Raw genomic sequence first — 27,451 nt, 5'->3', positions numbered from 1 at the left:
TTTCATTCTAACTTGATAGCAATTCTGTTTTCTGTGCATATCCTTGTACTTTTTCCTAACTACCCTATCTCTTGGTCCCTTGTTTATGGTTGAAATCCTGCACTTAGTAGCAGATGTGTCTCTTTCATTGATTACACACAGATGTGCAGGGTCATGGTATTGCAATAGGTTAGGAACATCACACGCATTTGATCTGAGATTGGTCTTCAGAGGGGAAGATGCTGGAAAATGTAGCAGAGATTAATAGTGCAAGGTGCACCTGAAATCCTTTCTTCTGCAAACTATTAAAGATTCAAGAGCCCTTTTGCATCCTACCTTGCCCTGGTCACACAGGACGAATGATAAAATAAACCAAAGCTTGCTTTCGTTATGTGATGCTGCCTCGAAAATTATGGTAGTTTGGGAAGGGTGAGTGCATTTGCCTTACACTCTGACTGTGCAGGCTTTATTATCTACCCCTGGAGAATGAGCATGTTGAATTGTGCCACTTCCGACTACAGCTAGCAGGTCTCTTTTTGTAATGGCCCCTTGGACAAAAGAGCTCACTGCATAGTGGGGATAGGGGTGGGCTAGGACATTTTTTCAAGGTCTACTCACTGCACCCTACATGCAAGCCAGTCATTAATGGTGCTTTAGAACTTGAGGCTCTAAATAGTACAAGAAGTCTGTGTGCTTAGGGCAAGTTCTCTGCTTTAGACCTTTTCCCTCCCAATGCATGGAAAGCACAACAGGGACAGGACAGTGGTGGTGGGGCCAACAAGCATGGCCATGCTGTTGCTTGAGGGAGAATGGCCAAGTAGGACAATGGTGTCAGAGGCAGGATAGCTACGCCAAATGGGCAGGAAGGAAAGACAAGCTGTTACCCACTACCATGGCTAGGGATTCCAGCTGGGGAATGGTATTGTGCATTCCAGCCCTAGCTGAGAAAACATGAAAGCATTTTGAAGTTTGATGAGATGCAGTCCTTTCTACCAGATCCAGAGGCAAATACAGTGGTGCCTCGCAAGACGAAATTAATCCGTTCCGCGAGTCTCTTCCTCTTGCAGTTTTTTCTTGCGAAGCACGGCTATTAGCGGCTTAGCGGCTTTAAGAAAAAGGAAACAAACTCGCAAGAACTCGTAAGACGTTTCGTCTTGCGAAGCAAGCCCATAGGGAAATTCGTCTTACGGAACGACTCAAAAAACGGAAAACTCTTTCGTCTAGTGAGTTTTTCATCTTGCGAGGCATTCGTCTTGCGGGGCACCACTGTAGTAAGAAAAGCCACAGTAGTATTAGCTCAGCTCTTTGGGACAGGATATTGATTTGCATCTATTTCTAACATCATTATCAGAAGGATGCTATGGGACAAGGAGCTGAGAACTATGTTGCGGGGGTGGGGAGGCAAATTGGCACTACCATGAGCACTAGTCAAACCATGGGATAAATGTTATTTTATTCAGTCTTGGTATTAACATAGTGTTTATTTTTAAATACAATTTTAGTGCATTCTTTATCATTTATTCCAAGGGAATTTCGTCTAAAAATCTTAAGTTATACAAATCCTTAGGACTTGGATGTCTTGGTCTAGTGCGGGAACAGAAAATTTGTAGTCCTCCCGATTCTACTAGACTGTACTTCCCATCACCCCTGACCATTAGCCATGCTGGCTGGGGCTGTTGGGAATTGGAGTCCAACAACACCTGGAGAGCTATCCCTGGTCCAGTGTATGTTATTTGACCAAGCATCTGTACCTGAGCTAAATCTTTGAGTGCACCATATAAAATTCAGTACAGTATTTGGGGCATTTGGAAACCTTCAGTTCAATATAATTTGTCCAATAGGACTTTATAATTAAGTTTAATTTGAATTGTTAGGTGTTCTTGTGATAAAGATAGAAGCAACCGATGCAGATGAGCCAGGCAACCTCAACTCTAAAATTGCCTTCAAGATTATTTCTCAAGAGCCTAGCAATCCTCCTGCATTTGAAATTATCAGATCGACAGGCGAGGTCCGGACTTCACATTTTCAACTCGACAGGGAGGTAAATGCTTTTTCCTCTCCTGGATTCCTCTCCTGTGTTATCCAGTTTCTCATTTATGTGGTAAAAATGCTATTGATGTCGCTTTATAAATTACCTCAGTAGAACATAATCTTTAAGACCATAATCCTGTTCAACTGATTTGCTTGCTTGATTCTGATATTAGGAAATAGTATAAAGTGCCCTTCTACTCTGAAAATGCTCAAGGCAGCATACAAAAACAATGGGGGGGGAAGGGTATCAGGCATGTAGGAAAGATAAAGGTAAATGACCCGTGGACAGTTAAGTCCAGTCAAAGGCAACTATGGGGTGCTGCGCTCATCTCGCTTCAGGCCGAGGCAGACAGCTTTCTGGGTCATGTGGCCAGCATGACTAAACCGTTTCTGGCGCAATGGGACACCGTGATGAGTGCCAGAGCACACAGAAACGCTGTTCATCAGGCATGTCTACTAATAATAAATAGTTTTTAAAAAATAAATTCAGCAAAATGTATCTAAAAGAGCAGTAATAATTATTGTTGATATTGTCATATATAAATGGTGGTATATAAATATTTTTATACATAAACCCCCACGACCTGGCTCTTGGAGGCTCCCAGGTCTTGGGCAGTGATCTCTTTTGGCTCCAAACAGTGGTATTTGGCCACTGATGGTAGATACTGATTTATTTTGGTATGCTGTTGCATTCACTTACACATAGCTGCTTGAATATCATGCAGGTGCAAAGTAGCTACTCCTTAATTGTAGAAGCAAGAGACCGAGATGGAGATGCAATAGGGCTTGGTGAACGGACAACGGTACAGATCAAGGTTTTGGATGTCAATGACAATATCCCTTATCTTGAAAAAAGCATGGTAAGTGAAGTGATCTGACTGGAAGGCTTACATGCATTTGTGCTAAACAGCCTTTCCTGCCTTGATAACATGGAAGAGACATTTAAAATCTTGTATGCTTACAGTACGATGGAAGCGTCCGGGAAAATACAGCTAATGTGGAGATTATGCGACTGAGGGCCTTTGACGACGATGAGCAGTACACTGATAACTGGCTGGCAAACTTCACCATTGTGTCTGGCAATGAAGGAGGTTATTTCCGTATAGAAACAGATTCGCATACCAATGAAGGAGTTTTGATTCTGGTTAAGGTTAGTGTTTAGGTTGCGGAGACTGTGTTTTGAATCATTGGTCCCAATGCAGACATGCAAAATTAACTGCATGAAAAAATGTTGAAAGGGAGGGTGCTAGCTGATGTGGATAAGCTTTCTGCACCTAAAGTAGTCAGGGTATACTTCCAAACTGGCTGTAATACCATATGGCTACATATACTCAGTGGGGCCAATCCAGAGGCTTAATACTGCCTTCTAGTCAAGGGAGCTAATGTTTCACAACCCTGTGATAAAGCCTGCTGTGGCAACCATAGATATATTGTCTTTGTTTGCATTCTACCAAGAGGACAAAATCTTACAAATGGAAAATGTAGACTCCTCTAATCACTCTTTAATGCACAGACCTTAATGTTTTGTGAAGAAAGGAGGGTGTATGTGGGACTTCCATATGCCACTGTGAATACCAAAGAAAAATGCAAATATATTTTATAACGTTCTAAATATCTAGGGATTTTGGCATATATATCATTCACTTGTCCAGGAACTGGCCCAAAACCAGAGCAGGTATAAACACACATGGAGCATTGATTGATTGATTGATTGATTGATTGATTGATTGATTGATTATTTGCATTTGTTATATGTTCTTTAGGGTCCCAGAGCAGGATATGTGCATTCCTTGAAATGTCACTTAAAACCATAATTAAGACAACAGTAGAAATCATAGCCTGTTCTAAATCATTCATCTGCCTGGGCAAAGAGGTGCATCTTGATTAACTGATGAAAAGAGGAGAGTGCCAGATGCAAGTCCAAGGGAAGGGAGTTCTTAGCCAGGAAAAGCCCTCCCATATCCTGCTGCCCCTTGGACTTCAGGAGGTGGTGACACTCTAGCAGGGCCTCCCCTGGTGATAATGAAAGTGAAGTCTTAATGCTTATTCTCCAGCTTGGAATTCAGAGTGCACCTTTTCTGACTTGTTGCTGGGGGTTTTTTCCCATTCTCCCTACAGGAAATTAATTATGAAGAGCTGCAGAACATTGACTTGAATATTGTTGTTTCTAACAAAGCAGCGTATCACAAATCAATTATTTCTAAGGGCTTCCAAGCAAAACCAATTCCAGTTAAAATTAAGGTGGAAAATGTGATAGAAGGCCCTGTATTTAAGCCCAACAGAGTTACAATTCAAGCAAATAGAACAATGAAAGTGAACCAGGTTATTGGGCGCTTTGAAGCTTATGATGAAGATACTGGAAAGATAGCACAAAACATCAGGTAAGAGATGCCTTTCTTCTTTTTTACCAAGGCAAATCACTGAAGAGTTGCTTAAATCAAGCTGCTGCTGCAGCATTCAGTTTGAGTGAAGACGGGCCTCAGTCTGTGCCTCATTTGTGCCACTGCCTTTTGCTTGCAATATCTGTAGGCCGCGGTCACACACTTAAGAAATAAATAGCAGCACCCGCAAGATGCAATGATTTTATGCATAGCATGGCTCTATTTCTGTTGCACCCGCCCCTGTCGTCTTACGACAGGGGTAGAAAATCTCCAGTCCAGGAGCCAAATGTAGTCCTCCAGGCTCTCTGCCTGGTCCTTTGTACTCTCCCCAGGCCACATCCCTCACCAACCCCAATCCATACCTTTCTGGAAGTGTTTTCACTTGGATGGAAGGTGACCTTGAACTCTGATTATGCCTGTTGTCTACCTGGATGGAGACAGGGGTGTGAATGTGTACAGAAACTAGCCTGCTGTATCAAGGTGAATTCTACATTCGTTGCGTTGCCTACGTTTGCCCCTGGTTACATCCCTGTAATGGGCAGGGGGCCAGAGGCAAAAGTGGCTGCCAGAAGGTTGCCTGGGAGAGGATGTGGCCCTTCTTCCCCATTTCTGTCTTCTGGCATGATGGGAACCTGATGGGGCAAGCAAAAGAAATGACACGAATTCACATTCTTCCTGTGCAGACTTAGGATGACATGAAGTTTCCAGGCATCTCCTATAAATGCATGACTTCCTTCAGAAATGTATGTCTGTGTTATCTTATTGTACTACACTGACATACATCATAAAACGTATGTTTCTATGATTTTTTGAATGTGAAAAATGACCCTGAGTTGTTGAATGAAACTAAATGAAGATGTTTCACCATCAACCAAGCCTGTGTAGTAATAATAATAATAATAATAATTATTATTATTATTATTATTATTATTATTTATTATTTATACCCCGCCCATCTGGCTGGGTTTTCCCAGCCATTCTGGGTGGCTTCCAACAAAATATTAAAAATACAATAAAACATCAATCCTTAAAAATCTTCCCTAAACAGGGCTGCCTTCATATGTCTTCTAAACATCAGATAGTTGTTTATTTCCTTGACATCTGATGGGAGGGCATTCCACAGGGTGGGCGCCACCACCAAGACGGCCCTCTGCCTGGTTCCATGTGTGTCTTTGAGCGAAGTGTTTTCTTTATACACCGATTGTTGTGACCATTCTAACCTACATTAAAAATCTGCACAGGTATGTTAAAGGCCAGGATGTTGCGAACTGGTTTACAGTAGACTCTAGGACTGCTGAAATCAAACTTAACCGAGTGATTGACTATGACTCATCTTTTCTTGTCAACGGTACTTACACTGCAACAATTTTGGCTATAAGTAAGGGTAAGTGATGCTTCTTCCATTTCTTCCTTAAGAATAATTCATCAGCCTTTTCATTCATACTCCACATCTTAATTTGTTAAAGCCCAAAGCTAGATTTGGAAAGTGGCAGCAACCATCTGACCAGTAAGCGAAGGGTGGTAACTCAGTGGTGCAGCATCTGCTTTGCGTGCAGAAGGCCCCAGCTTCATTCCATGGTGTCTCCAGGTAGGGCTAAGAGAGAACCTTACCTGAAACCATGGAGAGCCACTGCCAGTCAGCATAGACAAGGCTGAGCTAGATGGACCACTGGTCTGTCTCTGTGTAAAGCAACTTCCCAAGTTTCTGCACAGGGACCAGCAGCTCCAAAAATCTTGGCTACACTTACTAGCCAGACATGAATCATGGTTGCCATCAATGGTCTTGCCTCCCTCAAATCCTCTGGCATTCACAGTGGCTTGGGAGACATACAGGCTCTTCCCTCATTTGAGGTGGGATATGGAGAAGGCAAAAATCAGGATTCTCTCTCTATGCTCAGGAGAGACTGGTGTTGCTTTTCACGACTGGGCAGAGAGCCAGGGTCATTTACCTCTGTTGAGTAGATGGTAGGGACCGAGCCTGTTTTTCTTTCAGTAAGTACCTGGAGCATCATTGGCATTTAGGCAAATGTTGTAGTAGTAGAGGCATTTATAAAGCCTGATGGATTACATGCTTTAGCATGATGATGTGAACATGATTCCACAAAAATGTCAATGCTCCATCACTATGTGCTGCTAATCCAAGGCCAGGAGGCAAACTTCACACACATGTATCTGCTTTTCACCTTAGAGTCCCTGTAATCTAATGCGTATTTTAGAAAGTTGTTTATTTGCTAGGACATGGACAACTCTTTAAGATATCGTAAGCAATTTTGCAGGATGGTCCCCAAGATAAAGGAGCAGGTTTCTGTCTATGTTTGGATAGAGTTGGATGCCATTTGGAATTAAGATGGCAGAATGGACCTTTCAACATTGCACTGATATTTTTGCTTTTGTAGAATTTCCTAGAAATACTGGATCCAAGGCTGTTAGTCTTGAATAAAGTGTCTGACGGTCCACAGAGCCCAAAGAATTGGAGTAACAGTATGGTAGTCATCTCCAGCAACTCAAATAATTGCCAAGCAAACATTTCCATGGGTTTGAATTGCTTCCTATATTCAATCATTGTGTTGTTGAAATGGATTACAAACCGAACACTGAATTCACATTAAAACCTTTTATACACTCAAAGAAGCAAATGAAATTCTGCATTGATAAAACTATGTTTTTGCATTCTTAAGCAGTGAAATACAAATGCTTTACTTTACATATTTTGCAGACCAGCCTCCAAAAACGGCTACAGGTACCATTGTTATTCAGGTACAGAATACCACTCTCTACTGCCCGACCATTGTGACTCCACGTCAAACTGTCTGTACCCATGCAAAGTTTGTTAACGTCTCTGTTACTAATCGAGGAGGTTATCTAAATCGTGGCCCTTTCACTTTCACTATTGTTGATGAGCCTGAAAGAGTGTCAGACAAGTGGAGGATAATCAGAGTGGATGGTAAGTATGAGTCACTATGACATGGTTTACGGCAGGGGTGAGGGTGTGTAGGAACTAGTCGACTGTACAAGGCAAGATTTGCATTTGTTACCCTACCCATCTTTGCCTCCTGTGTGCCCCCGTGCATTTCCCAAACAGATTTAGGAGGAGGGGGCAGTCCCATTGTGCAAGCGGAGATCCATGTTGTTGATGATGATTATTTATTACTTGCCCCTTAGATCCCAAGACAGGTTGCAGCATTAAAACCAATATTAAAACCAAGCTTAAAACTCACAACCATTGGGTACAAGCCTGTTATTTTAGTTGTGACTCGGCTAATCCTCTCTTGGATAACATGCGCTGGCGAAAGTAGCATTGCTTTGAAGTGTAGCTTCAGAAGTAGGGGCTTAGCTTCACCAGAGGCAGAGAATGAAAAATCTGAAGCTGAGTGGTCGAGATTATTTGTCTGAAGATCCTTAGATCCTTGTGGTCAGTTCTTATGCTAGGAGAGCATCTCTCCCAAGATTTCTCTCCCACTGAAATAAGCCAGAAATGCTCTGCACTTACTGCTATCTGAAAGTTGAGCGGAAAAGTTTCAGCTATACCTGAAAAAGATGTAAGATACCACCCCTTTCCTCATTTGGGCACTGGTTGTAGAGAAAGAGAAATTCTCTGTGGTCTTTCTGCTTCTTCTCCTTGAGACAGGCTGGGAAGGTGCTCCAAAGCCATACCTGCAAGGAATTAACACACATCTAGGAAAACTGTTCTTCATATTCTGTCTGGTTGGCAGACTGGGTACTTGTGGAATTGCTGTAACACCAGGGATGCTCATTTAAAGACTATTTAGCATCCATTGATAATTTTAGCTCTTTAAACATTGTGCTGATGTCTCTGTGTAGACCTGGGGGGTCTACCTGTGGTCCTATAAGAGGACCTATAGCTCCCATTGGTGGAAGTTGTAGACCACCATCTCAAGGGCCGCAGGTTCCATCCCTGGTGCCAAAAATACAGTTGCCAAAGGTGGTTTACAACAATTAGGTAATCTAGAATCTGATGTGTTTATCTCCATAATATAACTATTTACTTCAGAACATCAAGTTGCTAACCCTAAAGTTGTCTCTGCTCACAGTTCTGTCATATGTTCAGCTACTTACATTACATTGCTTCTTATTGATTGTTACTGTCTTTTTCCCTGTGAAGGATCTAGAGTACAGCTTATACCAGAGAATCTGAAGCCTGGATCATACGAAGTTCCACTCCTGGTGAAAGATAACCAGGGTCTTAGCTGTCCCGAGTATCAAACTCTAAGACTGGATGTTTGTGAATGTGCAGAAGGTGGTGGTTGCCGAGCAGCAATCGTCGGCTCATCGGTTTTTCTAGGACCTGCAGCAATTGCTCTGATAATTCTGGCGTTGTTGCTGCTGCTGTGTAAGTAATTAGCGTTATTCCAGAAGAATTGGCAGAATGCTCTGCACCACCTGCACTCTGACACAATGACTCCTCCTTGCGGGGACTTGCAATATTCATGCAAGCTTTATGGGCATGAACCAACCAAAGTTAAGCCCCTTCTGGTTTTCTCCCATTAGACTCGATAGGACTTAAGAGAGAGCTTAATGTTCTGACCTTTTACATATGGTGCGGTAAAGAGTAGAGCAATGCATTTAAGGAACTTTGTTAAAATTTTATTTGTCTCTGATACACCTTTCCCACTCCTTTTAAAGCTTTTGATCCTTGTTCTTCCTATCTTTTATCAAAAATTCAACTTTCATATGAGGTGAAATGTTGTTTGGCAGCTTGACCATAAAACAGGCAACAAGCCACGAGGCCTCCCAAACTAGGAGCAGCTAGTTAAAGTCTGGACTAAGACCACTGTTCATTTAAAATAATAATCAAAATAATGTTCCAAGAAGCAATGAATTCTGCAAAGTATTTATTAGATTTATTACCCACCCCTCACAAGGCCCCTGCTCAGGTTACAACATTATAACTGTACTATTAAAAACAAGTAAAACATTTTGTACAATTATTAAAGCAGCTGTTACCATTCCACAGAGCAGTACAGTAAAGGTTGAAGAGGTGGGTCCCACAGAAATATTTTAATTGTCAAAGGCCTGGGGAGAGAGGTGTATCTTCAGCATACTCCAAAAGTTACACAATGAAGATGGTAGGAATACCTCTGTGTGAAGGGAGATCCGCCATTTAAGGGCTGCCACAGAGGAAGTCCTTTCCAGAGTCAACATTTGCCATACGGATGGCGGAACTACTAAGAGAACCCCCTCAACTGAACTTAACACCCAAGACGGTCTGTAGGGATGGAGGTGGTTTTTTCAGATATTTGGAGCACAAGTCATTCAGGGTTTTAAACCCCAGGGGTGGGCACCATGAATCTGGCCTGGAAATAAACTGGCAACCACTGCAGCTGGGAGATTGATTTACCCATGTTTGCCTACCTAGCAAAATTGTGTTTTTGCTAAAAATGCAAGGGACTATAACACCTACCCCGCCAATCACTGGAAAGGGTGCTCAGCCCCTCTGCTGGAGTCTTGCAGGCTTGCTTTCCCACATAGCTGCAAGCCTCTCTTCACTGTCTGAGAGCTAGGGGAAAAAACCTGAAGTTGCCAAAATTTGTACCTAAATCCTGTGTTTTCATGGTAATGTTGTGGAACATGCACAACTCTGAATGGGTGAGGCCTGCAAGCTGAAGCAAATGGAAGCTGCTTGCTGCTGTTCATGTTTGGTTCTGCAGTGCTCTCACCTCACTGGAATTTTAAAATGTGCTAAGCCATCAGAAAGTGTAGATTAGTACAGGATTGGTACACAGCCTGTTGTTTGTGGTGCAAGGTTTGCATTACATGGCTCTATTTTAGAGAACGCTGTAATATTTTGAATTGATTTTGGAGTATTTTGTTATATTTAATGGGCTATGAACGGATATTTAGGATTTGCTTCTGCAAGTTCAACCTTTGGTGGTTCATTGATCTGCCGTGTTCCTTTGCAGTGGTGCCTCTCTTACTGCTGGCGTGTGGCTTTGGTGGATCAGGTGCCTCAAAAGGCTTTGTGGCAATACCCGATAACAGTGAAGAAATGTTGCGAATATGGAACAATGAAGGGGCAGCCCCTGAAGACAAGGTATCTTGTGTTTTGCCCTGATTTTGTATTTGGCATCAAGGAATGTTGATATCCTGCTTAATGCATGTCTGCTAAGAAGTAAACCCTGCTGAGTTAAATAGGATGTCCTTCCAAGGACGGGCATGTAGGGCTGCAGCCTAAGAGTCTGCTTTAGACAACAATGGGCTGAGTTACTTAGAACAATATGGCTCTTACTCTCTTATCAGTTTAAATAGGTATGGGGTAATTCATTTACATAATTAAAAAGTGTGTGTGTAAGAACAGTTGTACAAACATAGGTGAGGTTGGTGTGAAGTTTCTGGGCTTGTAAATAGGCAGGATCAGGCTGAGACAGCTGTTCTCAGGCTACTTTTTCTGACGCAGCTGTACAGAAGCATTTGGGAAGGAAGTTTGCTAAGAAGTTCTGCTATCCAGCAGATATTCCCATTGACCTGGAAAGCTGCCTAACTACAAACTCTGTTACAGATAGGTAGCCGTGTTGGTCTGCCATAGTCAAAATAAAGAAATTCCTTCCAGTAGCACCTTAAAGACCAACTAAGTTAGTTCTTGGTATGAGCTTTCGTGTGCATGCACACTTCTTCAGATACACAGTGAAAGGAGTTTTTTTTTTTGGAGGGGACACAAGTAACTGTATATGGGGTGGTGCTCTAGCAAGGGGGACATTGTCCCCTGCTGGATGAACCATAATCCCCAGATTCTCAGATTTCATTTTTAAATCATAGATCTCTAGCATCTGTAGAACCTGAAATCTGAGGCAGTATGCACTGGGCCACCCCATTGTTACTTCCCCCACCCTGGTAACATTCCTGCAGACACCTATGCAAATAGCCAAACCTTTCGGGATCTGTTCCTCTGGCATATTACGAATCTGCATCTTCCTTTTCTCCAAGCAGGAAGCAAATAAACTTCCTGAATCACATTTGCTTCCTAGCTGGCCTCGCCCAGCCCAGCCTGCTGCATGTTGTTTGATTGTGACTTCAGCCTGCCTCCTCAAATGAACGTACCGTATTTTTCGCCCTATAGGACACACTTTTTCCCCTCCAAAAATGAAGGGGAAATCTGGGTGCATCCTATGGGGCGCAGGCTTTTGCTGAAGCTTGGAGAGCGAGAGGGGTCGGTGCGCTCTCCAGGCTTCAGGAACACATCCACAGCCTAGGCAGCCCAACGGGAGGTCCGGCAGGGATGTCTAGGCTGCGGATAGAAGCCTGCCGCCCGGCGGGTGGGACGCCCTGAAGCAGAGCGCCCCCCTCGCCAGGCAGACATCCGCAGCCTGGGGAGCCTTGCAGGAGTTCCCGGCAAGGCTCCCCACGCTGCGGATAGCAGCCTGCCACCCCGCGGGGGGGGGCGCCCTGATGCAGAGCGCCCCTTGCGCGGGGCAGACATCGGCCAGCCCCACAAGCTCGGGGGACAGCAGGGAGGCGCAGCGCCGCCATCCCGCTGTTCCTCGACCTGGTTCTGTTTCCCCGACCTGCTTTTGGGGGGGAAATAAAGGGAAAATTTTTTTCCTTTATTTCCCCCCAAAAAAACTAGGTGCGCCCTATGGGACGGAGCGTCCTATGGGGCGAAAAATACGGTAGTTTTACAGTTTTATTTTTCTCTTTGACGTTAGGCTGCCGTCAGCCTAAGCCACATGACTTCTGTGAACAACTCGGCCTCAGGGATGGGGAATGGAAATGCATCGTCAAGCTTAGGCGTGGCAGGAGGTGCTGTGGTTTCTGGCTCTTCTGCATTTGGACAGCGTAACACCACAACCATCGAAAGGCGCTGGGAGGAGGCCCGTACATCTCATGCACATCATGACGGCATGGATTTTGGAGGGGGCTCAACCATAGCAGGAGCAAGAGGAGTAGGAGGGGGAGACATGGCAGCACAGAAAATCCTGACAATGGATAGCAGATACATGGAACATGCTGGAGCCGTGAATGAAGAATTCTTAAGGAGCTACTTCACTGAAGTAAGATTTCCACTTTTGTGAGATGCTTCCTCTCTTGGTTGACTCCCCCTTCCCCTGTTTTGTTTAATTCTGGGACCTTTGTATTTTCCACTCCTTAGTTTATTAGGATTGGTTTGGGCATCTCTCACATGCAGTGTTGTGGGTTTCCTGGAAAATGTGAATATTTCCCTATGCAAATTATCACCATTTCCCTAACATTCTCAGTTTGCATCAGGATTTTTCCCAATGTCCTCAAAAGCGATCTAATATAGCACATTTATTTTACTTGTGTTCATTAAACAAATCTAAATACTTTGAAGACTGCCATGCTTACCTTTAATTTGCCATGGGCATTCATTCATTGTTACTAAGGAACATATGAAAAGGGGGAAATTTCTATAGAAAAATAAAGCACCGGGGGAAAGAAATTCTGCCCTACATCCTGCTGTCTCTGACAGAGTTAAGCCAAAAGTGCCACCACTTCTATTACCCAGAAGTGGGATGGCATTGTCATCAATTTCTAAGGAGGGGGAAATTGCATATTTTTCCCTGGGGCATGGAGCTTGCAAGCAGTGTCATAGCTGTCTTTCTCCCATTACCCTTTCCTTTCCAAAAGTAATGAGAGCTACCACTATGTGGGCAAACTACAATTTTAAAAAGGAGAGTGGAGGTGGGGAAGAGAAGATGCAGCCGTTCAGCTGTCACGTTTCTCCCGTAAATGCCCATCCCTGAAAATAGGAAGAATTTATGCCTGGCTCTCTCACGTGCAAAATGGGTGGCTTTCTCTTTGTTAAGAACATAGGAAGAGCCTGCTGGATCAGACCCCATCTAATCTAGGATCCTGTTCTTACAGTGGCCAACCAGATACCTATGGGAAGCTTACCAGCAGGGCATTTGATAGTTTTATCTTCCACAAATTTATCTAATCCCCTTTTAAAGCCACCCAAATTGGTAGCCATCTCTGCCTCTTGCGGGAACAGATTCCAAAGTTTGGCCGTGCACTGTGAGGAACAGTTCTTCCTTTGTCTGTCTTGACTCTTTTGATGTCCAGATGCAACAGGGGTCCATGAGTTTTTGGAATGAGAAAAGGGGCTAAACTTTTCACTATTCCCTTTCTCCATGCCCTGCATAATCGTATACACTTCTGTCATGTTGCCTTTTCACTAAGCTAAAAGGCCCCAAACCACTGCCTTCTGCCTGAAGGAGTTTGTGTCGCACCCAACCAAGCTGACTGCTGTTTTCATTAAAGAAAATTATATCTTCCGAAACACAAGCACTCACCGTTCTTGTTTTTCCACATTTTTAGAAAGCTGATGCTTTTGCTGACGAGGATGAAGGGCACCTCGCAAAAGACTGCCTACTCGTTTACTCTCAGGAGGAAGAAAGAGATTCTCCCCATGGTTCTGTCGGCTGCTGCAGTTTCATTGAGGGCGACTTCGATGAGCATTGCCTGGATGACCTGGGAGATAAATTTAAGACTCTGGCTGAGATCTGCATGGGCAAACGCATTGGCATGGAAGCTGGACTACACACCTTTCAAGGCCTGAAAGACCCAACTCCTGCTCTTACAGCAAGTGAATCTGATGTGCAATACTTGCATCAGCAGAATGCAGAGCACACCTATACTTCAGGCTCTGGCAACCAAATACCTGACGCCACAAAAGGCTTTGGTTCAGAAATGGTGGCCGAGGAGACCGTAACTGAGACTACCTTTGAATCTACACCTGGCTTGCAGCAAGTTAGACGTATACCCAACCCTCTGGTTAGCAGCAGCAGCAGCAATGTTGTCGTGACAGAAACATCTTATGGGGCAATACCCCCTCCAGTAATCTTTGACCCCCAGTTTAAAGAGAATGTGGTAGTGACAGAGAGAGTGCTTGCTCCAGGTTCTAACTTGCAGGATGTGTTAGAAATGCCTTCTGGAGTCTTTCCAGACCTTACAGATTCAAACTACGTTGTTGTAAGGGAAAGGGAGAGGGTCCTTGTACCTAGTTCCGAGCTAAAGGGTTCCTTGAGCATCCCCAATTTAGCAGGAGGACAGAATGTGGTAGTGACCGAGAGGGTGGTTACACCCACCCCTGGCATGTGGGGCACATCAGAGCAAGCCACCTACCCTGAGAGTGATAGACAGGGACAAATCTTGATCGCAGATGCTTTCTTTAACCAAGGCAGCACACAGGAAGCACCTCCCCCTGGTTCTACCCTGAGCAAGTCCTCAAGGGTTAAATACAGCACTGTGCAGTACACACGCTCATAGATGGTATGCTTTCATCTATAAGTTTTTATTTACATTTAACAGTGATAGGGATTAGTGGTTTGTTTTCTCAGGGGCTAAATGAATTGCTTTCCTTTCCTTGCAGTAGTTTCTGTACAAGAAAACTCACACAAAGCCCAGAGAAGAGATACCGAGATTAAGGATGCAGTCCTAAACACACTTTTCTAGGAAGTATGCCCCACTGAATACAGTAGGCCCTCTGAGTATAAGATTCATAGCATTGCAGTGCAAAAGAACTTGGATTGTAGTAACATAGGCTTGGAGCAACAAGGAACTACTCCAGCTGCATAGCCAGAAAGAATGTTGCTAACATCCTGAGCCTCTGTATTCTAGCATACATTGCTAGGACCTGGATGGCAGTCCAACTGGTTTAGTTGGTTATCGGCAAACTTTAACTAGCTGTGTGATCCTAAACGCCTTGCTTCAAGATTAAGTCGCTCTTGGATTTGTTCCCTTGTGCATTTAACAATGCCCAATTAGCAAAGTATTAACTTGATTAGTCATATTGACTTCAAAGTTAAGTTGTCAAACAGTGCAATCCTAAACGTATTTACTCAAAAGTAAGTCAGGTTGAACACAGGGGGGGTTACTCACTGGTGGATGTGGTTAGAATTGCAGCTTTAAATGTACAATACAGCTGGGATGGCTTGTTGCTCGGGCTATTTAATATCAACAGGAAATACGTATGTTCTCTAGAAGAGTAGGTATTTCACTTCATTTTTAAGGTGCTTTTCAAAATAATGTCCTTCTACATGAAAAAAAAGCAAAGATGAGTGTAAAAAGAGGTGGAGTGAAAACAAGAATGCAGTCTAATTTTCCTTCCTACACTTAGCAGACATTGTGCTCCTTTTGCAACATGTAGGCTAAGCATAGGTTTAGCCCAGGTTGCAGCTGCTGGACAGTACAAAAATGTAACTTAAAACCAGAAGCACATGTGCTCATCTGACATCTCTGAATCAGGATCCTTAAGAGTTCTGATGTATTCATTCAACTCTACTAGCCACAAGGGCTGTCCCATTCATTTCAGTGGAGGCAGCTGATCTTTCACATATTCATTGAAATGAATGGAACCCACCCATGCAGGATGGGTGCTTTTTCAAATGCCACAATCGTGCAGTAAGTAATTTTGTGTATATCTGTATAGTACAGTCAATGTGGTGTAGCAGAGAGAGTATTGGGCTTGGACCAAGGAGGACTGGGTTCACACCCCTTCCCCACTCACCCATAAAACCCACTTAGTGCCTTATATTTTATATATATGTATCTTACATTTTCTCAGGCCCTTTGGCTAAAAGCAATAAATAGGATTGGGTGTACTGCCACTGAACTAGGTTGCATGCACACCAGACATTTAAAGCACAACACACACCCTCAAAGAATCCTAGTAACTGTAGTTTGTCTCTCACAAAGTTACAATTCCCAGCATTAACAACAAATAGTTCCTAGGATTCTTGGCAGGGGAGTGTGCTATAAATGTATGTTGCCCTAGTCCCTTTTTCCTTCATCTTTTATTCTGTACATATCTATTTTATAATTCAAAGAAAAGCAAAAATGAATGGGATGAAAATGTATATATTGGTAAATGTATTTTAATCTTTTTGGACAAGATAAACTTACATTTAAGGAACATTTTATATGACAGAAATACTGCTTATTTTAAGCTTTCCTTTGGTTTTAATCCACAGTTTCACATGTGGAGAGTTGTAGCTAATGAACTCAGATTTAAGACTGCACTGGTAGCTGTCGCAGAGTTTACAGTTAATTCCCATGTACCTTTCCATTTGGAATGGGAGTATAGCCTGTTCATTTTCAAGGGTTAATCGTGGAATTTGCAGATCTCGAGCTTTGCAGTATCTTTTTATTTTAGATAACAAGCTATGGTTTTGCACTGATCTTTAGTTCGAGGTGTCAATGGATTACATTATGGGTTTTTGTGGAATTTCAAATAAAAGGGAAAAATTATAATTGCACTGCTCAGTTATTTTAACTGGTTAAAAATGCACTCTATCTAACCACTCAGACAGCCGTAACAATTACTGAGGACAGTTCACCAAAGGTTAGTAGTCACTGCTGAGCCCATTGTTGAAAGTAATGTAATAACATGCAACCAGATTCTATGCATGTCAGAAATTAGTGCCACTGAGTTCCATCAGACTTGCTCCCAGGATTGCTGCCTTAGGAAGAATTTGTTGCTGTCTGATAGATTTGCAAATTAACGATACACAAGGGAGAAATAAATTTTCTGTTGAGAAACTAAATTGAACGTTTAGCCAATTATTGATTAAAGTGTTGAGACGTGGGTCTAGTTCTCAGCTGGTATGATAAGCCTTGTGACTGAGAAAGTGTGCACAAATTTCACATCATCAGTGTAATTCAATACATTTTTGGTTCAACGGGAGTCCTGCTTTCCTCAGTGGGGTTTACTAGGTTAGATTACTACAATGCATTATATGTATATCTGCCTCTGAAAACAGTTCAGGAACTGCAGCTGGCGCAGAATTCGGCAGCCAAGTTGCTCACTGGGACGAGATAGTTTGAGCATATTCAGCTGATCCTGAACCAATTGCATTAGCTGCCAATTAGTTTCTGGGCTCAATTTGAAGTGCTGCTTTTTACCTATAAAGCCTTAAATGGCGCAGGACTGCAATGCCTGAAGGACTCTCTCCTCCCCATGAGAGGTCTGAAGGGTGGCAACACAAGAACAGGCCTTTTCTGCAGTGGCTCCACATTCGTAGAATGGTCTCCCTAAGAAGTCTTGCCTGGCGCCTTTATTACATATCTTTTGGCGCCAGGCAAAAACATGTATTTTTAACTAGGCTTTCAGCTGATTGTCTTTTAATTGTGTTTATGGCAGGGGAATTACTGGTTTGTTTTGCTTTTGCTTTATTATGTATTTTGTGTTTTCATTTTGTATTTTTATGTTGTGACCCACCCTGTAATCATTGGATGAAGGCTGGTATAAAAGTTTAATAAATATTTATAATAATACCTGAGAGCAAGCCCAGTTGAACTTACAGGAGCTTATTTCTGAATTAACATGCATAGGATTGCACAGTTAATACATTTCTTGTCACAGGCAGACACTTTCCACATCATATTTTGTCACATCACTGAGAACTAGGCAGGACTAACAATGATCAGATCAGCATAAACTCCACATGGATTATGAGTCTCAGGCATATTAAACACATCTAGCATTCAAGAGCCTTCTATCTGAAAGCATCCCTAGGGGGCAAGGATGTCAGGTAGAGCCACCCAGAGTTGCATACAGCCCTCAGATACGTTTCCTAGGATGCCTCTTAGTCAAGCAGTAGTAGAGCAACAGCTTTCAGCTCTCAGGGTTTGGTTGCTTGTTTTTCTAGCTGGAGATAAAATAAATTAGGCCAAAGTCAAGTAGTAAGCCTCATTCACCAAAGTTCCTTGGTCTCAATACAAATCTCTGTCACATCACCATCCTCCCTAGTTTGCACCACTAGATGGCACAATTACCATGTTTGCTGGAGTTACTATGGAGGATACTAGAGGCAGACTTGTGCCTAAAAGCCTAAGCAATCTGCAGCACACAGCTACATGTAAGGAATGCCCTGTTTTTGAAAGTGACTAAAACTAACACTGTCAGTATGTTCAGCCTAGGTTTGCTACAGCAACCTTTATCAGGGAGGCAGAATAAGAAACAGGAGCTGCTCCACTGTAAAAGATAACAAAAGCAAAAAGTTGAAGCAAATAATGCATAATTTCATTTGCCAGAAGGTAGAAGAAGTGATCCTCATGAACAGGGAGGAACTGATTGACAAAGTGGAAATACTGGGAAGCTTGGGAGGAAGTGATCATGTCCCCCTGGGTTGCATGATACATTGGCAAGGGAAAGCTTAATATAGTCAGATATGCACTCTGGACTTTAAGAAGGCCAGTTTAAAAAGCTGAGGACACTACTGGGTGAGATCTCAAGGTCAGAAATAGTCAAAGAGAAAGGGGTCCAAGATGGATGGGAGTGTGAAATATTGAAGGCACAAAGGCAGACAATTCCAATTAAAGCAAAGTGGGAGGCATCTAAGGAAACTGGTGTAGCTGCATAAGGAGCTTACAGATGAGCTGAGATTTAAGAAGGGCATGTATAGAAATGGAAGAAAGGGGAACTCACAGAGGAGGCATATACACGAGTAGCCAACAGTTGCAGGGAGAATGAGCTCAGGCTTGCAAGAGAGCTTAAGGCAAGAACAAACAAGTAGTAGGTTTTCTGCATGAAGAAGACAGCAAAATGCTATTGGATGACATAGAAAAGGCAGAACTGCTTGACACCTACTTTGGCTCAGACTTCACTCATTAGGAAAGCAGCGTCCAACCTGGTGATAACAGAAGAAATGGTGCAAGGAGGGAGCTGCAGCCCCAGATAGGAAAAGAGGTGGTAAGGAAACAACTAGTTACTTTAAATGAATTCAGATCTCCAGGGCCTGATGAGCTGCACCCAAGGGTACTAAAGGAGCTTGCAAATATAATCTCAGAGCCTCCGTCTATAATCTTTGAGAATTATTGAAGAGCAGGTGAAGTCCTTGCAGGCTGGAGGGGGGGCAAATGTCCTCATTTTCAAAAGGGCAGGGGGATGAGACACAGGTAAATTACCAGTGAGCTTGACATTGACAGGTACCGTATTTTTTGCACCATAACACTCACTTTTTTCCTCCTAGAAAGTAAGGGGAAATGTCTGTGCGTGTTATGGAGGAAATGCCTACGGGTGGCATGCCTACAGATTTTCCTCCTCTAAAAACTATGTGCATGTTATGGTTGGGTGCGTGTTATAGGGCGAAAAATACGGTAATTAAACTGTCTGTGATTACTATGTCCCATCATGGGTTTCTCAAAAACATGTCATGCCAAACGAATCTCAATTCTCTTTCTGTTAAGAGTTACAAGCTTGGTGGATCAAGGTAATGCTATGGGTGGTAGTGTATCTCAATTTCAGTAAGACCTTTGTCAATATCTTTCATTATATTCTTGCGGAAAAGCTGGCAAAATGTGGACTGGACAAAATAACTGTTAGGTAGATTTGTAGTTGATTGACTGACTGACCCCAAATAGTGCTCACTAATGGTTCCTCATCATCTTGGAAAAAAGTGACAAATGGGATGCCATAGGGTTCTGTCCTGGGCCCATTGTTCAACATCTTAAAAATGACTTAGAAGAAAGAATTGAAGAGGTGCTCCATCAAATTTGCAGATGATACCAAGCTAATACCACAGAAGACAGAATGATGATTCAATATGACCTTAAATTGGAGAAATGGGCCAAAACTAGCAAAATGAATTTCAATAGGGACAAATGTAACTTTCTGCATTTAGGCAGGAATAACCAGCTGTGCCAAAATAAGATGGGGGACATCTGGTTTGCCAGTAGTACACGTAAAAAAGATCTAGGGGTCTTAGGAGACCACAAGTTTAATATGAGTCAACAGTGTGATGCAGCAGCAAAAAAACCTAATGCTATTCTAAGCTGCACCAACAGAAGTATAGTGTCCATGTCGAGGAAATTAATAGTCTCGCTTTATTCTGCCTTGATCAGAGCACACCTGGAATACTGTGTCCAGTTCTGGGCACCACAATTTAAGAAGAATATTGACAGGCTGGAACTTGTGCAGAGGAGGGCAACCAAGATGACCAAGGGTCTGGAAACCAAGCCTTATGAGGAACGGTTGAGTGAGGAAGGTATGTTTGGCCTGGAAAACAGGAGACTGAGAGGAGGTATGATAGCCACCTTCAAGCTTGTTTTCTCCTGCTCCGGAGGGTAGGACCTGAATCAGTGGCTTCAAGTTACAAGAAAGGAGAGTCTGACTAAATATTCAGGAAGGCCTTTTGACAGTAAAAGGTGGAATGAACAGAGGAATGAACTCCCTTGGAAGGTGGTGGACTCTCCTTCCTTGGAGGTTTTTAAGCAGAGGTTGGATAGCCATCTGTCATATATGATCTAGTAGTTGAGATTCCTGCATTGCAGGATGTCAGACTATATGATGCTTGGTGTACCTTCCAACTCTACAATTCTAGGATTCTAACATGAGCCTGCCCTGGAAACATCTTTTGTACTTAGAGTGGAGAGTGGGACAAGAGGTTCAAGAGACCAAGGTAGTGGCATGATGCCGACATGCTGATACATTCATCTTTCTGAAGGCTGAGAATTGACCCAGTGACATATTCGCTGTACATGAGCTAACAGCATGTTGGGACTGCAAACAAGGCTAATGTAATTTAAGGCAGCATTAACAGAATCATAGTTTCCAAGTCACGAGAAGTTATTGTTCTACTTTATTCCACACTAGGCAGACCTTATATGGAGTCCTGTGCCCTGTTTCAGGTACCAGACTTTTAAGACGACAGATTGGAAATACGGAGGCATTGAAGTTTTATTTATATAAGGCATTTATAATCCTGTCCTTTATCCAAAAAAGTTCCCAGAGCAACTTATAAAAACTTTTCCAATATGGCACTTGCCTCAGACACACAATTAAAGAATTGTGTGACTACATTCAGGAGGCTCACAGACAACTTTCCAATACCGCCTTTTACACAAAATTGGACTCAGACCCCACACAAGAATACAAGAAAGAACTGAACAAGATTGTTAAGGAGCTACCCCCCCACATCCAAGAACAGATCCTCACCAACACACCAACAGAACCTCGACCAGGAACTTTCTATCTTCTACCTAAAATACACAAACCAGGAAATCCAGGACGCCCCATCATTTCAGGTATTGGCACTATTACAGTGGGTGTCTCCGGTTATATGGACTCTGTTCTGAAACCATATGCCATCAGTGCTCCCAGCTATGTACGTGACACCACAGATTTTCTGAGGAAAATACAATCTTTAAATAATCTTCCCAACAATACTATACTAGCTACTATGGATGTGGAATCTCTGTATACTAACATCCCACACAACGATGGTTTACAAGCTATAAGGAACACCATTTCAGATAAAACCACAGCGGACCTTGCCACCAAACTCAATTTGTCCTTACCCACAACAACTTCAAATTCGGTGATGACCTGTTCCTTCAGATCAGCGGCACAGCAATGGGCACCCGCATGGCCCCACAGTATGCCAACATCTTCATGGCAGATTTAGAACAACGTTTCCTAAACTCCTACCCACTCAAACCTCTCTTGTACCTGCGATACATTGACGATATTTTTATCATCTGGACACATGGTCAACAGACCCTGGACACCTTTCACCAGAAATTTAATGATTTTCACCCCACAATCAACCTAACAATGAATCAATCTATGCAAGAAATACATTTTTTGGACACTACTATAAAAATACAGGATGGGCGCATAGACACCACCTTATACCGTAAACCAACTGACCGACAAACATATCTACATGCCTCTAGCTACCATCCCAAACATACCAAACAGTCCATTGTATATAGCCAGGCACTACGTTACAGCCGCATCTGTTCCAATTCTACAGACAGAGACTCTCACCTAAGAGATCTACAGCAAACCTTTTTAGAACTAAAATATCCAGCAGATGAAGTTGGACAACAGATCAACAGAGCCAGACTGATACCCAGAGAGAACTTGCTGCAAGACAGACCCAAAAAAGAAAATAACAGAACACCTCTAGTCATCACATACAGCTCCCAAGTTAAAACAGTACAACGCATCATCAGAGACCTACAACCTCTCCTGGACAATGACAGTTCTCTTTCTCAAGCTCTGGGAGGAAGACCTTTCATTGCCTACAGACAGCCACCCAATCTTAAACAACTCCTAACCCACAATAATACTACAACCAGACTTAACACGGACACTGGCACCAGAGCCTGCAATAAACCCAGATGCCAACTTTGCTGCCACATACACCCGGACAACACCATTACTGGCCCCAACAACATCACACATACCATCTCGGGACTATTTAATTGCTCATCATCTAACATTGTGTATGCCATCAAATGCCAACAGTGTCCTTCAGCTCTCTATATTGGACAAACAGGCCAAACCTTACGCCAAAGAATAAACGGACATAAATCAGACATCAAGAATCACAAAACAGAGAAACCAGTAGGAGAACACTTCAATCTCCCAGGACATTCTATACAAGATCTCAAAGTAGCTGTTTTACTACAAAGGAATTTCAGAAATAGACTGGAAAGAGAAGCTGCTGAATTGCAACTCATTACCAAACTTAAAACCATGGAGAAACCTGGTCTGAACAGAGACATTGGATTCTTATCTCATTATACATGACTAAGACATTTTTCACCTTCTCACCCCTTGCCTTTTCCTGTAAGACCTATTGCAGTCGTTAAGAGTTGTCAACAGGCTCATTCAGCTATCTGCCAATCACCCATTCCCACCACCCTTCTGAGTAATACCCCTCCCCACCTTCTCACTATATAGAAGGATCTGGCAACTTCTGTTTCAGTGTATCTGAAGAAGTGTGCATGCACACGAAAGCTCATACCAAGAACTAACTTAGTTGGTCTTTAAGGTGCTACTGGAAGGAATTTTTTTATTTTGACTATGGCAGACCAACACGGCTACCTATCTGTAACTACAATTAAAGAAGACATGGAAAACAAGTAAAGAGGAATTGGAGGGGGGGGAGCAAGCTCAAACACATGTTATTTAAGTTACTGTACAGTTCTTGTAACTAAAGGTGGGCAAATCTGTCAATTTTGGTTTCTTTCAGTTACCGGTACTTTTTTTTCCAATCTTAAGTTCAGTTCTCCCTATTTCTGCAAGAGGGAGAATGGCTAGCCACTCCCAGGCTCTTTTCAGTTCTTCTGGTGCTCTTCCTTCCAAAATTCCCTTTCTTCCTCTCTCCCACTCACCATTTCCCTACTGTAAGTCATGGGGTGGACTAATCTATTCTTGGCCCAGAGCATTCTGGAACCCTGGTCTTACTGAAAGAATGGCTCTGCTGTTAACATTATGCACATTTCAGATTTAAACATGCTAATAGACCATGTGCAACCCCACAAGCTCCAGGCAGGCAGCAAGTACTGTATAACAACATGCATAGAGGTTATAAGACCAAATAGCTTAACCATCCCTTTTTATATTAAAAAAGAGGGGGGCATTTTATGTAACAGTCCTTAGGGCAATGAATAGAGAAGTCATGCTGACTGCCAGAAAAATTAATCTATCCCAGTAGGGAAGTGAGAAATGTTTATTAGAGGTGGGGGGGGGGGGGAGAGACTGCAAACAGCAAATGCAATTTATAATTACTCAAAGGTACTGACTGCCAATCTAATTCAATTTATGATCTGTTAATCTTATTTGGCTGGCACTTAGGAACAGGCTTACGGATTGAAGCCGGCAAGGCGGATTTTATTTATTTATTTATACATACTCAATCCCTGCAAATAAGCCAATTTCACAAGCATTTTACCTGACCGAGCATCAGTTACACATCTCCGTCCCAGGACTCACACTCTGTACATGTGATGCAACATGGGAGCAAGGTTCAAGCTCGCTCATACATGCGCTCCACTGAGCAGTAACTATCACATACGATCAAAGCATCCATACATACTCCGTATAAGATTTTGTCCACCGCAAAAAGAAAGGGTAGGAGGGATAATGCTCACCATGTGCAGATAAGCCTGCCCAAGCCTTAAGATCAGCATTTGAGACCCTGCAACTGGTCTACTAGTGAGAGCTGTTAGGTTGGCGAGTTCCAGAGACAAAGCCTTTTCTGTGATTGGTCCAACCTCTGAAATACCTTGCACATGTCTACCCCCCTGGTTGCTGTCTTCAAGGAGATCCTTAAAGATGTTTTTAGATGATTCACTGAGTTTATTTCTATGCAGCCTTTCCACAGTGACTTCTGCCCGAAGCAGCTTACCACAAAAAACCACTTATCATTACATTTAAAACATGAGTTCTATGGAGGCTGCAGGAGAAAGAAGTTTACAGAACGTAACAATAAATTCAAAGGCAATTTGGCAAACATAGAATAAATTCGGTATTATAAAATAAAAATTACCCAGTACTCCCTTCTTGGTTTTGCAAATCAAAATGAAAATAAAAACGCCAACCTCTCACCTCCAATGACTGTAATCCTTTTATAAAGGGGGGGGGAGCGCAAGTGTGTTGCCTTCTGTAGCTAAGCTAGTTTGATCGCTTCTCAGAGGTTTAATGTTTTCAAACCAAGGTTTGGGGGGCACAATAAAGTGCATGTAGATCGGGCACAGAAAAGTCAGTAAGAATTGGCATTCAGTATGGTGGAGGGGGCAGCACAAGAGCAAGTAAGGAGTAGAGAAGGAAAGAGAAGAAAGGTGTAGCCTCAGCAATGAACAAAGTATGGTCCAAGAGAGGGTAGGCTGGAGCCAGCTACAACTCCCATCATTCCTGAACACTGGTCCTGTTAGCTAGGGATAATGGGAGTTGTAGTCCCAAAACATCTGGACTGCCGAGTTTGCCTATGCCTGGTTTAGACAATGTAGATTGCACCTTTTCACACAGAAGGAAGAGGAATAACCACAAGTAGGAATAAGGAGAGCTGAATCTTCACAATGTGGAATGTGTTGGAGACATTCTCTACAGTCTCATATTTGCTGCTCCTTCCCTCTTTTTAATGGCTACACATGAGTAAACAAAATGGTGTTCTTCAGGCGTTGTTGGACTACAGCTCCCATCAGCCCCTGGTATTATAGTCAATGGCTGGGGATGATGGGAGTTGTTGTCCAGCCAATGGCTATCTCTGGGCTACTTGGTGATCTAGAATGGATTTGATCATTTCTTAGCTTTCTGGCTCAGTTTGGAAGTTTACTTTTGGGTAAAGGGAAAAGGCTTTATGAGCTTTAGGACCAATTCAAAAAGCTACGACCAAGCTTTTTAGAAAAGCTTGTGAAAAGTCAAGATCTTTAATTGGTATTTGAGGGGAAACACATTTCTCAGATGTTTCCTGCCTCTATATTCATGTTCGTGAATACTTTTCCTCATTAGCTTTGCTACTCATAAATCTCAGCTCCACAACAGCAACATGCGTGTTGCCAAATGTACACATCTGTCTTAATGAGGAATACCTGAAAGGAACAGCTTGACATACTACTAATCAAATTATGAGTGACAGTCCTTCAGTTAAGGGACTTAAGTGTCACACCTCAGAAAAGTTAGTATCTGTCTTTCTCTCCCCCCAGCCACCCTCCCAGGGCCCAGCCACACTTTGCTTGTCCCATGACTAGAAAGCACATGTCTGAGTGGTTTTCTGTTTGCCCTGCCACTTTCCCTGGAAAAGCTTTTGGGGCGGAGCTCATGAGACTTCAACACCATAATATGCAGAAATTCAACAGGTGAAGTTTCCCCCAGGAATTCTATCCTCATTTGGGCCACTGAGTCCAGAAACTGCCACTATATCTTGCTCAAATTGCCAGTGGTATGCAATAAAGACCAATAGCTTTAGAGCAATGTAGGGCAGAAAAATATTTGAGAGAAGGGTTTAAGGAGAAGGGTTTAAGGAGATCAACAGGGTGATTAGTGAGTGACTGGCATTCTTAAATTAATTTTAGAAAAAGACTTCTGACTTACCAGAAGACCACATTAAGATGAATCCAAATAGCTATCACGGGTGTAACTACTGAAGGTACACTGTTCAGATATTACACGGAACATGTGTACTCTTCAGACTTTTTCACATATTACATTACAAATGGGGAGAGGGGTCCTTCTTGTTGTTCCTGCCCCTGCACATGTGTGGCATATCCTGTGAAACAGCTTACGTACAATAAAAGTATATGCAAGTAGGCAATGTACACAAGGGATCAGGGAGCCTTTAATAGATAGAATCCCCTTTTGCACATCCAAAAGCCTACATGTCTACAGTTTATATGCATCTTGTATCTTTCACATTATGTGAATGCAAGTAGGGGCAGAAGTGGGCCTTCCTGCTATGATTTCACTCTGTCCTGCCATGCCCCCTGCATAATATGTGAACACAGCATGTGAAGAATCCTTCTGTATACACGTCTGTTTACTTGTATATACATTCTCACTGGTTAAATGTGCATGCATTCGCTTTATTTGTTTGTACATCCAAGCCACTCCATTTCGGCATGCTGTTGCAAATATCCCAACCACTAACAAGTGACAGAGGGCAGCAAAAAGGCATGCAGGAATTGCTAAAAAAAAGCATGAATGTTCCATAATATAGGTTGAACAAATTGCTACTATCTCTATAGTATGAAGGGCAATTTGGGCTATGGATGGGCAGTTATGATGAGTTCAACCATTCACCAGACAGATGTGTGTACAGTATGTGTGTTAACACATAGTCACCAGTCTGAATTGATTTGGGTTTGCTTACAGTTTGGGTTCGGGACGCAGGTGGCGCTGTGGGTTAAACCACAGAGCCTAGGACTTGCCGATCAGAAGGTCGGCGGTTTGAATCCCCGCGACGGGGTGAGCTCCCATTGCTCGGTCCCTGCTCCTGCCAACCTAGCAGTTTGAAAGCACATCAAAGTGCAAGTAGATAAATAGGTACCGCTCCGGCGGGAAGGTAAATGGCATTTCCGTGTGCTGCTCTGGTTTGCCAAAAGTGGCTTAGTCATGCTGGCCACATGACAGTTTGGGTTCGGGACGCAGGTGGCGCTGTGGGTTAAACCACAGAGCCTAGGACTTGCCGATCAGAAGGTCGGCAGTTTGAATCCCCGCGACGGGGTGAGCTCCCATTGCTCGGTCCCTGCTCCTGCCAACCTAGCAGTTTGAAAGCACATCAAAGTGCAAGTAGATAAATAGGTACCGCTCCGGCGGGAAGGTAAATGGCATTTCCGTGTGCTGCTCTGGTTTGCCA

The 27,451-nt window shown here is 43.0% G+C and overlaps 1 protein-coding gene across 1 annotated transcript in view; it reads left to right on the top strand.

The window, feature by feature from the left end:
- Nucleotides 1–16,616, top strand: part of LOC310713487 (desmoglein-2-like) — a 31,612-nt gene extending 14,996 nt beyond the window's left edge. Inside the window, exons 6-15 of the mRNA XM_083517681.1 lie at nucleotides 1,854–2,020; nucleotides 2,736–2,870; nucleotides 2,975–3,160; nucleotides 4,129–4,391; nucleotides 5,633–5,775; nucleotides 7,108–7,335; nucleotides 8,515–8,742; nucleotides 10,313–10,443; nucleotides 12,053–12,397; nucleotides 13,683–16,616. Coding sequence (XP_083373807.1) covers nucleotides 1,854–2,020; nucleotides 2,736–2,870; nucleotides 2,975–3,160; nucleotides 4,129–4,391; nucleotides 5,633–5,775; nucleotides 7,108–7,335; nucleotides 8,515–8,742; nucleotides 10,313–10,443; nucleotides 12,053–12,397; nucleotides 13,683–14,633 — 2,777 coding nt within the window. The 3' untranslated portion in view covers nucleotides 14,634–16,616. The remainder of the gene's footprint in view (nucleotides 1–1,853; nucleotides 2,021–2,735; nucleotides 2,871–2,974; nucleotides 3,161–4,128; nucleotides 4,392–5,632; nucleotides 5,776–7,107; nucleotides 7,336–8,514; nucleotides 8,743–10,312; nucleotides 10,444–12,052; nucleotides 12,398–13,682) is intronic.
- Nucleotides 16,617–27,451: the final 10,835 nt, after the last annotated feature.

This window comes from Podarcis liolepis (genome assembly GCF_965112155.1).
Source record: "Podarcis liolepis genome assembly, chromosome: 8".
Lineage (NCBI taxonomy): Eukaryota > Metazoa > Chordata > Lepidosauria > Squamata > Lacertidae > Podarcis > Podarcis liolepis.
Note: the sequence above shows the minus strand (reverse complement) of the source record. Positions and strands in the feature narration are given on the sequence as shown.